Genomic DNA, 13,231 nt, shown 5'->3' on the forward strand with positions numbered 1-13,231 from the left:
TTCACACCACTTCTCATGTCTTCAAAACGTTAGAACGCCACAGGACAACTGGTAGATTCAGGAAAAACCCGGGAATTTTTTCATCCTGGAGAAAACCGAGAAAGTTCTGGGAGTTTCTTAGTATTCTGGGAATTTTAATTTGTCTTACTTTCAAGTTAAATTTTTGTAATTTTGACTGGTAAAAACTGATAATTTTACTTTAGCCCACTACTGTAGAATAACACTGCCTCAATAAAACATAAACAAGAGAGAAACACCAATGTAAAACTTACAACAAAATACAGTACGCACATAAGTGTTCGCCGACAGCAAAATGCATCAAAGGCTTCAGGACAAAGACTATACAGTACTTCATAATACTTCCAATGAGTGCACGTCACAGGTGTTTACAATTATGACAGGTTGTGGGAAAATGTTCCAAATGGTGGGTTGAGAAGCATTACTTTCAAAGTAAATTTCCTTTTATGCGAGATGAATTATGTTATGTACAAAAATTTGCGAGGAATTTCTTAGATCATAGGATGGTTGACTCTCATTCAAAACTTAACACACTGAGGACCAGGCATTTAGAAGAATTTTGACACCAGAAGACAAGAAATCTATGTTATCATTTAAAACTTTTCTGGCACATTTGTGTCTGATATATCTTAAAGCGTAGCACTCGATTTAAAAAAAAAAAATTAAGAGAAACAAAAAGTGTTATATGTGAAAGCTTAACTTTTCTTGTAGCTATACTTTTTGTATGTTTATTTAAACCATAAACTTTTTCTATTTGTGTATCCATTCTACTTAACATTGATGTAGTTATTGGCTGACAGCATCAGATGTCCTATGTTCTGAATATCTGCTTTCATTTGCTGGCGAGATAACATGACGTGAGCTGTGATTGGCTGACAAAAGCACATAACAATCTGGATTTCAGTGCTTCGGAAACAAAGTGCTGTGTTTGGTGGAATTCGTATTTATACTTCCATAATAGGAAAATATACAGTGGACATGTTGCCACACATAAAGGTCTTACCATAACATGTTATTTTTTGCTTGGCTTCTTTTCCTGAAGTGGCGGGAAGTGGTGTATAAAACCTTTACCACTTAAGGAGTTGATAAGTTTTACACTTCCGTGAGATATTTTAACCAGGAAAATGTGTATTTTCACTGGGAAAGAGTGTATTCTTATCTGGAAAAAACCCAGGATTTTTTTTTCCTTATCCACATATGCACCCTTATATAAAATATCAGAGATGAAAGACAAGGATAATATGAGCTAAAGACTTGGAGAGTATAGATATTAGATGGCATAAATTTAGAAAGTTTGAGACTGAGAGCAGATAAAAAGACAAACATGTCACAAAGAGAAAACTTCCATTTCTTAACCACAGAATAGTTATTGTAATCTTTCTTTTTCTTTTTCCATGCAGCTTAACTACTTAATTAAAAAACAATATTAATACAAGGGTCAATCGCAAAATAAGTTCCATTTGGTTATATAAAAGAAACATGCACAAATGCAGAAAAAAATATCTATTGTACAAAATCCACAACTGTTACACTGCTTTTCTACATAGATTCTGAATTTTTTTTTGGCACTTGTCATAGTATGGCACAAGTTTTTGTATGCCTGCTTCATAGAAGGCTTTTCAGCTCGACATCATCGTTGAAGTGTTGACCACCAAGGACAGATTTTAGGTGTAAGAAGAGATGAAAGTCTCTAGGAGCGAGGTCTGGGCTGTATGGAGGATGATCAAATGTGTCCCAGTGAAATTCCCATCAGAGTTGTCTGGTCACATTCGCCGTGTGAGGCTGGGCATTATCATGGAAGAAAACAAAGCTTTTTGACAGTAATTATTGGCACTTGTTCTGTATTGCATGGCACAATTTCGTAATGGTCTCGCAGTAACCATGTGCACTGATTGTTTGGCCTTGTGGTAAGAAATCAATCTGCAAAATGCCTTTTCTGTCCCAATAAATGATTCACATGATTTTTCGAGGTGTCAAGATTTGTTTAGGCTTAACCTTCATTGTGGATGCCTCCATTCCATTCATTGCCAGTTTGTTTCAGGGGTGTCGTGCGATACCCAAGTTTCATCTTCCGTGACTATCTGAGAAAGAAAACTATCGCCTTCGTCATTGTAGCATGTCAAAAACTGAAGTTCACTGCCCATCCGTTGTTTCTTATTGGTACCCAACGTGGGCAAAATTTTCAAAATTTCAGTTTTACAGTAACAGTTTCATGAATTAGTGATCAGGAGATTTGTGAAACTTCCATAGCAAGGACACTAAGTGTAAACTTACGGTTGTGCTTACTCTTCTGTTCAATTGTGTGAACCAGTTCATCAGTAACCACAGATGGGTGTCCACTTCGTTCTTCATTGTGCACTTGATTACGCACTTCATTGAACAGTCTGTTGCATCTTCTTACCATTGAATCACTCATAGCATTTTGTCCATAAACCTCGCAGATTTGCTGATGAATTTCCTTTGGTTTAACTTTCTTTGCATTCAGAAAACGAATCGCAGATCTGATTTCACACGCGGCTGCATTTTGAATTATGGCTGACATTATAAAGAGCACTACAATGCACATGTTGGCAGCAGCGATCTGAAAAGGTCTACAGGTCTCCTCCTTGAGTCAAGGTAATAGCTGCACTTGCTCGAAACGGCGATCGTAGTGCTGCCGTTGATAGAAATAAAAACAGAACTTACTTTGTGGATGACGCTTGTATAAATTGAAAAACGTGGCTTGAAGATATACACTTTTTTATTTAGTTCAGTTACTTTTTGCACAGATCATTTCATTATATATGACATAGGGGAGGGACTAATCAGTTTAAACATTGTGATTCTTGAGTTTCTCCCGACGTATTTGATAATCAAAATATCCACCGTGACTGTGGCTATAATCTTAGCAAGGCTCGGGAACCAGCGATTGGGTTAATCAAGAGTAAATCGAGCAAACGTATAGTTGTGACAGCCACGGCGGACAGAGCCATCACACCGACGTCATCTCAGACGCTGTCGCAATCTGTTCCAGCGCGCGACCGTGGAGTGGGGCGCGGACGGTGGAGGGAGCGCACCGCGGGTGGAGGGTATTTAAATCGGCCGCCGCTGCGACCGAACCCAGTTTCCCCTGAGCAACCATAGCGTACGGATCTCCATGCCGGCACGTTCACAGGAGCTCAGTCCATCAGTTCATGTGATGGTGGCGACATGTTTGATCGCCAAAATATTGTGCCCGTTGGACACTATAGACCGGCAGTACACCAGTGGATATTTTGAGTTTAAACATTGTTTAGTGTGACTAATTTTCAGTTACAACTTCATTAGCTGAGTACCCACATTGCCTGGGTATGTGTTCATTCCAGTCTTCTGTTAGTCCATCTCCTTGTCCCTCCTCCCTCGTGTCGACCTGCCTCTATCCCTTCTGTACATCTGCCCCTATCCTCTCTGGCCATCTCTTCCTCACCTCTCTCTTTGTTCATCTCCTCCTCCTATCTCTCTCTATGTTCTACTCCCACCTTCTCTCTGTCCATTTCCTCCTCACCCCTCTCAATGTCCGTCTCCTCCTGCTCCTCCTCCTCTCTCTGTCCATCTCCTCCTCTTTCGTTTCACTGTCCATCACAGTCTCTCTTCATCTCCTCCTCTTTCCTTTCGCTGTCCGTCACAGTCTCTTTTCATCTCCTCCTCTTCCGTTTCACACCAATTTCTTCCATCCCCTCTCTCCCTCACCATTTTCTCCTCCTCCCTGTCTCTGTCCATCCCCCCCCTCCCGCAAGCTCGATCCATCTCCTCCTCTTTCTTATGTCCATCTGTTCCTTGCCCCTCTGTCCATCTGCTCCTTTGTCTCTTTCTCTACCTCTCCCCCCTCTGTCTCCTCCTCACCCCCTCTATCTCCTCCACCCCCCTCTATCTCCTCCACCCCCTCTCTCACTAAATGAAACTATTCTCACAGCATAGGTATCTGCAAAGCTGCAAGTTGCCCAAGTCTGACCTTTTGGTAATTTTAATGAGATTCTACTAATTATGGTGGTTCACTGTGGGTTCCACATTCCAATTTTTAATCCTTGTTAAGTAAAGCTATTGTTGTCATTGAAACTGATAATATTTTTAGTGACCCTTTTGTGTTTAATGCATCAAGAACAGAAGAGGACACAAATAATAGTTTTCATATGGTAGACTAAATGATGAAGTCACCCAAGATACGTGATTGGGGGGTGGTGGGGGGGGAGAGATGAGTAATGGGTGAGGGAAGAGAAGGTCGGAAGGGGAGGAGGACTGGACAAAGGGAAATAATCAGTGAATTTACAGCATCTGAGAAAATTTTAGAAGCTAATAAGTTTGAATTGAGTATTTACATTGAGTGCTGCTTTTCCCTTAAATTTTGTGTGGGAAGATATTCCACTGACTTCTTATTATGAATATAGCTGTTCATAATATATAATATAGACAGTGGTTTGAATCTTCTATTATTCACCAGATTATGCTTTGCACTTGGACTAAAAAATGAATGATATTTCCTGTTAATGTCTTCATGTGGTGGCCATTTCCCAGTTCAACTTGTTCTCCATGTTTTATAGATTTCCTTAAGTTCATTTTTTGGTATTTTTTGTGTGATTCTTTCCTTTCCCCTATCTTGTGACCTCTCCCAGTCCAGAGCATATTTACACTTTAACCCTGTGGTGCAATTGTCCACTGCGGTGGACAGCTGTTAATATCGGTACCTCAGCATTTTTAATCAATTCTTAGGCTGCTAATGCATGCAGTCCATTCCAGTGGATACTCCCTATTAGTTCTGCACTCTTTGTGTGTTTGCAGCCTCAGGGTTGACTAAAAACATCAAAGAAGTGACATTAACAGCTCTCCACTCCAGTGTGGTGGACTACACCATACATTAATGTTATCTTGCCGTGTTTTTGAAATGGCTTTGCTGTTTCTCCTCATAGGTGGTAGGTAGTTAATGTTTAACGTCCCGTCAACAACGAGGTCATTAGAGATGGAACACAAGCTTGGGTTAGGGAAGGATTGGGAAGGAAATCAGCCGTGCCCTTTCAAAGCAACCATCCCGGCATTTGCCTGAAACGATTTAGGGAAATCTCGGAAAACCTAAATCAGGATGGTTAGAGATGGGATTGAACCGTCGTCCTCCCGAATGCGAGTCCAGTGTGCTAACCACTGCACCACCTCGCTCGGTCTCTCCTCATAGAGGACCTGTGTTCAGCTTAGTCCTTCTTTGTTTGTTCAGTGGTAGATAATAAGCACTACTGTGAATAATTTGTTGCCACTGTTTTAAAACTTCATTTCCATTATTTTCAGAGGGTGCACACATCTCTTACAGTGCAGAAAACTGTCAGATTGATACCCAAGAGGCATGGGTTACTGCTTTGGCTTGGCCACAGGTGGCTTGTACCGAAAGGAACTCTGAGCATCTGCTAGTTGGGACCATTACTGGCTCAGTAGCTCTTCTCACTGTCTCAAAAGGATGTGTACAGCATGATGACCTTATCATTGGAACTCAGCCATACAGTAAGTATATAGTAAACTACAGGGTGTACATAAAGTCCGGGAACACTTTCAATTATTTGTTGCACAAGAACTAAACATTGTACAGATGTCATACATATTGCATTTTGAAGAGAAACTCTGAAAGTTTTATACAAACATTTGCTATGCGAACCATGAGTAACCCGACAGACGCCAATACGGTAATCGAATTCTTGCCATGTCCATCCTAGCATGGCATTATCAGCTGTGGCAGTTGCTTCCCATATTCTCTCCCAGAGCTCCGCTACATCACATGGTAGAGGTGGTACATACACCAAAAAAAAGTCACACAGAGTGTGATCTGGTGATCGGGGAGGCCATTTCATGAAACAGCTGTTCCCTTCTGCAGCACGGCTGATCTATTGATGTGGCAGCTGTGTGTTCAGGTAACCATGGACTTCATGATGAAAATGGGGTGGAGCATTATCCTGCTGAAAAATGAATGGAGAGTCCGATTGCATTTGAGGCATCAGCCATTGCTGCAACATGTCCAAGTAGGAATATCCAGTGACAGCACTCTCGGTGAAGAAGAATGGCTCATACAATTTTCAATGTGACAAGGCACAAAAAACATTTACCTTTGGGAATGCACTCTTAAATTCAGTGTATTCGTGTGGATGTTTTGTACCCCAGATTCGACAATTATGCTTGTTCACTTTCCCACTAGTGTGAAAAGTGGCTTTGTCGCTAAAAATTAAGTGATCTACAATACCATCCCTCATTCATTTGTTGCAACTGTGAACAAAACTCAAAATGCTTGTCTTTGTCATCGTCATTAAGCTTCTGCACTAGCTCCAATTTGAATGGTTTCACAAACGGCTTCTGTTGCAGGACTTTCACTGTCATTGGAGCCATTTCAAGTTCATGGGATGCATGATGCACTGATTTCCTTGGACTCCTTATGAATGTCTCTTGTACGTGCTCCACATTCACTTCACTCACACTGAGACGTCTGCTTCGCTTTGCCGGGCACAAGCAACCTGTCATAACGAATTTGATGTGCAAGTTGTAAATGGCCTTCCTTCTTGGTGGCTTCTTACTGTACTTGGTTCTAAATGTCCATTGAACAACTGCAGCTCACTTGTACTTGTTGAACTCTAACACACAAAAAGGTCGCTCTGCACCTGAACTCACAATGTTTGTAGCTAGCACTTACTGTCAGCAAATTAGCAAACTAAGCTGTGGCAGTATACCTGGAGCTTCAAAATGACATATGTATGGTATCTGTACAATGTACAATGTTTGGTTCTTGTGCAATAAATAATTGAAAGTGTTCCCAGACTTGATGTACACTGTGTATTTATATTGTGATGTAAATCAGATGTACATCTTTTCTTTTGTTTCTATATTACTGGTTTTCAGTGAATATGGTAACTTTCAGTGCCTGCTGTGGTACCAACAGTGAAACAAGTGATTTATAAAATTATATAATTAAACACACATTCTTCTTGTGGTGGAAGATACCTGTCTGACTGTATTTATTATTTTAAAAGTATAATTATGGTAATATGTTTCTGCTGTGAGTAGAATTTTTTCTGACTATTTATTATTTTAAAAGTATAATTATGGTAATATGTTTCTTTTGTGAGTAGAATTTTTGCTTCTTACTTGTTCTTGTCAAGTAAACCATCGTCAGTGGGTTCATTTTATTTTCTGCTGAACAACAGGTAAAAATTTTATATGGTGAGATATGTAGTTTTGGGGTTATGGTATGTATAATTTCAACCAAAAAGAAAAGAATCCTTTGATGATGGTGATACTTCCCTGAAAAGTGTGTAGCTACTGTGTTTACTCACAGCAGAAATCATTTCAGTAATGACACATACATTCCATATTTACATTTGATTACTAGTTGTGATATAAACACAAAAAACTTTGCAGCACACCAGGATAATATTTGCTTTATTATAATTCCAATCTGATCACAATGTTTATTTGTAATCAGGTTATTAATTTCAGTTCGTAATGACCATCATCAGACCTGAATAGAAACATGTAATATTAACAGATATCACACCATTATATGTGATGTGCAGTCCAAGTCACTGGCTATTTTGGCTTCATCAAACAATGACAAAATGGCTAATGATATTGACTGCACATCATGTATAATAGTGTGATATGCATTCTTGTTTATTCCAGCTACACCTTGAGAAAACATAAGTGCTCCATCAAATGAAAACTGGGCACAAGCAAGCTTCTCTGTTACGTCCCTGTATTTGTTTTGTTCATGGCAACCTATGTTTATGGGACGATAGTGATTTGCCTAGTGTATCATTCATTTCCAGAATGAGATTTTCACTCTGCAGCAGAGTGTGTGCTGATATGAAACTTCCTGGCAGATTAAAACTGTGTGCCAGACCAAGACTCGAGCTCAGGACAAGTGCTCTACCCTCTTAGCTACCCAAGCACGACTCATGCCTCGTCCTCGCACCCCCCAGGCTGTGGCTAAGCCATGTCTCCACAATATCCTTTCTTCCAGGAGTGCTAGTTCTGCAAGGTATGCAGGAGAGCTTCTGTGAAATTTGGAAGTTAGGTAGACGAGGTACTGGCAGAACTGAAGCTATGAGGATGGGGCATGAGTCATGCGTGGGTAGCTTAGATGATGGAGCACTTGCCCGCGAAAGGTAAAGGTCCCAAGTTCGAGATTCGGTCTGGCACACAGTTTTAATGTGCCAGGAAGTTTCTTATCATTCATTTCTTTAACTTTTTTGAAGTAAATTTATTGTAGTGATTATACTTGTGAATTCTTGTACTCACTCTCCATTCTACAATTGTATAGTCTGTACCTGACAACAGACTCAGGTAATGCATTTCCTGTTAAATGTGCAGCATGTCTCCGAGCATATGGAGACGGTGAGTTTGGAGATGACATCATAGGACTCGCTGGCAAGTTTAAAGTGAGTATAGAGAACTCCTTTCTGATCTCTGTCAGGTGCTCCTCATCCTATCTAGGTGCAGGCAAGAGTAGCGTGTCCTCATCTATAACTTTTAGCAGCAGGTACAATACAGATATGAAACTTTGCTATACCAACAATGCTTTCTATGGTTGCACTGATCATGGTAGTATTGCAAAACCACTACAAAATCTCTATTTGTTTCTCCTTATCCTACTCTGAACAGTTGATATTTTTCATAAAAATCTTTGCACAAGGCCTCTATGTTCTCATTAATTTGGCCTGGTCTGACTCATGATTTCACAGTACTTGTTACTTTGTATTTTACACCCATTTTTCCTATACTATTTGACCTACAGCCTTCCCACAACAGTAGCCTAAAAGCAGGACTCTTTTTCTTTCCATATGATGTTGCTTCCAATGTAGCCTTTCATTCCTATGCATCTGTTGCAGCTTCCTTTGCTGAGGATACTCCTTTTTTATTTTGGAATTGGATTCTTTTGAATTGTCTTTAAGTGAATTAAATATATCAAGCCTATATGCAAACTGTGTATACATTAGAGCAACATTATAATGTTTAATACATACCTATCTTGCTGAAAGATGCAACTGTTGGGTCCTTGATGGTTTTGTTTTATGAACTTTAGTCTCTGGTCCAAAAACAGAAATCACCAAGGATGCAAATACAAGCCATAAAAGCTCACATTGTATCATACCACCATTGGCTCACTTTCAGAAAACTGTGTAATATCATTATGTTCCTTTTTTTAGCATCCGTGTCACACATTGAATGGTTTGATGAGGAGAAGGATTTTGCCATAGCATTTACAGATGGCCGAATAAAACTTGGAAGGAAGCATCTTGTACCTAATATGATATCTATCGAAGCTCATCAGGTATTTGTGTTTCTTTATGATTAAATATGAAATTTTTGGTTCTTACTTGTTATTGTCAAGTCAATCAAAATTTACCAACATAATGATTTCTCAATTTTATAGCTCATTTACAATGAACAGAAAACACATAAAAGCTCTAGTGAACATCAGAGCATCCATCATATGAAATGCATATGGAATAATATCATACTGATTTCCATAGATACTGCTATTCCCAGCCTCATAATCTACACTGATAACCACTATATTTATTGGAAGAAGGGGTGGGGAAGCTCTGTTGGGATATGCTCACAGGGCCAGTACATTTGATAAGCTGCACACATCCCCTGGGTCTTCCTAAATGACAAACATTACTTTATTTACATTTCTTTTTGCATGTAGTCATCAAATATTGTCGTTTGCTAATGCTGTACGTATATAGAAAGTTAAGACATAATATCATTTGTGTAAATATAAGTTTTTTGATAAATCATAGATTACATAGTAGGTAATATGTTTCTATGCTTGTTTGTAAAGAACTCTGTTCTGCATATGTTATTTCATGCTTTACAGCTACATTTATATCTTCTTATAGCTTGTAGTTTCTGCTCTCAAGTACAATTTTGTTTCATATCTTAGAATTCCTTCAGTTTATGCAAACATTAAAATCTAAGAAATCATTTTAATTTTGTTTTGAATGAATCTCTATTTTGACCATGAAGTCTTTTCAACAATTTTGCTGTACAAAAATGATTTCATTGTACTTGCTCCATTAAATATCTATGAAAATCCATGCTTTTGAAAAAACCATTAGTATATTTGTCATAAAGCAACTGGTTATTGTAAAGAGCTTGGATTTTCAAAAGAATTTATGAGACATAGTACAACAATTCTACAGAATCCAAAATATTGTCTATGTGGATGCCTAGGAATTTTGTATGTGAGGGTTTCATTAATATTCTGATTGTTAATATCAATTTCATGAACTCAAAGTTTTTTTAACTGCCTGCAACTACATAATATTAGTTTTTGAAAAATTTAGAAATAGGGTTTTCACTGTGAACCATTTGTGTACTTGATTAGATCCCATCTTGGCTATAGCCTATATTGTGGAACTGGGCAGGTGTATGTTAATTGCTCAAGGCGTATATCTAAATGTATGTTAAACAACATGAAAATGTGTCAGGTGACCATCTTTCCTTTGCTAGCATGAGTTTCTTAGAAGTAGATACCTTAGGGGTTGCGAAGCAACTCAAATCGCTTGATACGGGCAAGTCTTCAGGTCCAGATTGTATACCGATTAGGTTCCTTTCAGATTACGCTGATACTATAGCTCCCTACTTAGCACTCATATACAACCGCTCGCTCACCGATAGATCTGTACCTACAGATTGGAAAATTGCGCAGGTCGCACCAGTGTTCAAGAAGGGTAGTAGGAGTAATCCATTTAACTACAGACCTATATCATTGACGTCGGTTTGCAGTAGGGTTTTGGAGCATATACTGTATTCAAACATTATGAATCACCTCGAAGAGAACGATCTATTGACACGTAATCAGCATGGCTTCAGAAAACATCGCTCTTGTGCAACGCAGCTAGCTCTTTATTCGCACGAAGTAATGGCCGCTATCGACAGGGGATCTCAAGTTGATTCCGTATTTCTAGATTTCCGGAAAGCTTTTGACACCGTTCCTCACAAGCGACTTCTAATCAAGCTGCGGAGCTATGGGGTATCGTCTCAGTTGTGCGACTGGATTCGTGATTTCCTGTCAGGAAGGTCGCAGTTCGTAGTAATAGACGGCAAATCATCGAGTAAAACTGAAGTGATATCAGGTGTTCCGCAGGGAAGCGTCCTGGGACCTCTACTGTTCCTGATCTATATAAATGACCTGGGTGACAATCTAGAGCAGTTCTCTTAGGTTGTTCGCAGATGATGCTGTAATTTACCGTCTAGTAAGGTCATCCGAAGACCAGTATCAGCTGCAAAGCGATTTAGAAAAGATTGCTGTATGGTGTGTCAGGTGGCAGTTGACGCTAAATAACGAAAAGTGTGAGATGATCCACATGAGTTCCAAAAGAAATCCGTTGGAATTCGATTACTCGATAAATAGTACAATTCTCAAGGCTGTCAATTCAACTAAGTACCTGGGTGTTAAAATTACGAACAACTTCAGTTGGAAGGACCACATAGATAATATTGTCGGGAAGGCGAGCCAAAGGTTGCGTTTCATTGGCAGGACACTTAGAAGATGCAACAAGTCCACTAAAGAGACAGCTTACACTACACTCGTTCGTCCTCTGTTAGAATATTGCTGCACGGTGTGGGATCCTTACCAGGTGGGATTGACGGAGGACATCGAGAGGGTGCAAAGAAGGGCAGCTCGTTTTGTATTATCGCGTTATAGAGGAGAGAGTGTGGCAGATATGATACACAAGTTGGGATGGAAGTCATTACAGCATAGACGTTTTTCGTCGCGGCGAGAGCTTTTTACGAAATTTCAGTCACCAACTTTCTCTTCCGAATGCGAAAATATTTTGTTGAGCCCAACCTACATAGGTAGGAATGATCATCAAAATAAAATAAGAGAAATCAGAGCTCGAACAGAAAGGTTTAGGTGTTCGTTTTTCCCGCTCGCTGTTCGGGAGTGGAATAGTAGAGAGATAGTATGATTGTGGTTCGATGAACCCTCTGCCAAGCACTTAAATGTGAATTGCAGAGTAGTCATGTAGATGTAGATGAACGGTAATGATCACTCTTTGTGTGAGAAGAAATGGAGCCAAGAAATTAAAATAACAACACATATTTGTATCTTATATAGAATCAGTGAGGCAGTTCAAGGTAACACACACACAGACAGACAGACGGCACACCAAACCATGAACCTTATTCTACAGCACTAAAAAAGATCCAGTGATCAGATGCATCTGGACACAATTCAGGCAACCAAATTAATATTTGTATAAGCAAGCCAGCTACTGAACCTGTTTCCAAATACAAGTCAGAGGTCAGTTACTCAACAAGGACAAATATTTGCCAACACACATCAATGTACACATAGTGTGTCTTCATTTACACTACATCAGCTATTTCTCCAAGTGAAATGAAAAGATGGAAAATGGTTAGCGTAGTGCAAAGGAAGACTTAAACACTTTCTTCTAGGTATCCTGTGTCATTTAATGTTTACAAACCTGATTTTTATGTCGAAGAACAAAAGAGTGTACAACTCAACCACTTAAATTTTAGTCATTCGTGGTTCATTTTCCATCACAGTTGAAAGATAAAAGAAAACAAAAGCAAAAAATACATTAGCTTTTAATATTTCCTGTTAAAAGTTCTTCATTTTATTTGAAATTGAAAAACTACAGCTCATCTGTTCTTCTTCTAACTCATTCTCTGAAAAAAAAATTACTTCCAAAGATTAATCTAGTTATTAACTGTTAACTGTGAAATATTTTTACCATATTGCAGGTTGTCGCAAATATGTTTCACATAACACAAATGACAGATTGTTGTTTTCTGCAGTATACAGAGCATATGATCTACTGGTTTGTCTAAGAATAAATCTCCTACAGCTCAACCATTATGCATAATTGTCTGTGGGTAATTTACAGTATTACTAGATATTAATTTTAAAAATTCACTTTTGAACTATTTCAAACAGTGGAAAATCCAGGATGGAATGTTACAATATCAGAGAAGGAAAGTTGCTACTCACCATACAGCGGAGATATTTAGTCACGATAGGCACAACAAAAAGATTCACACAATTATAGCTTTCAGTCATTAAGGCCTTTGTCAGCAGTAGACACACATACACTACAATCCCCCAGGTGGCATATTCCATCATTGGATCAAAATTGACATTGTCTTTCCACATGTACCAACAGCCACCGTCCCTAGTAGCATATTTTGTTGACTC

At 39.0% G+C, this 13,231-nt stretch overlaps 1 protein-coding gene across 1 annotated transcript in view; it reads left to right on the forward strand.

The window, feature by feature from the left end:
• The window catches only part of LOC126282514 (probable E3 ubiquitin-protein ligase HERC1), a 715,173-nt gene that overhangs the window by 549,238 nt on the left and 152,704 nt on the right, over window positions 1-13,231 (forward strand). The window contains 2 exon segments of the mRNA XM_049982172.1: window positions 5,311-5,520; window positions 9,207-9,331. Of these exon segments, the coding sequence (XP_049838129.1) occupies window positions 5,311-5,520; window positions 9,207-9,331 (335 nt within the window).

Source organism: Schistocerca gregaria, chromosome 7 (genome assembly GCF_023897955.1).
Source record: "Schistocerca gregaria isolate iqSchGreg1 chromosome 7, iqSchGreg1.2, whole genome shotgun sequence".
NCBI classification, from domain to species: Eukaryota; Metazoa; Arthropoda; class Insecta; order Orthoptera; family Acrididae; genus Schistocerca; species Schistocerca gregaria.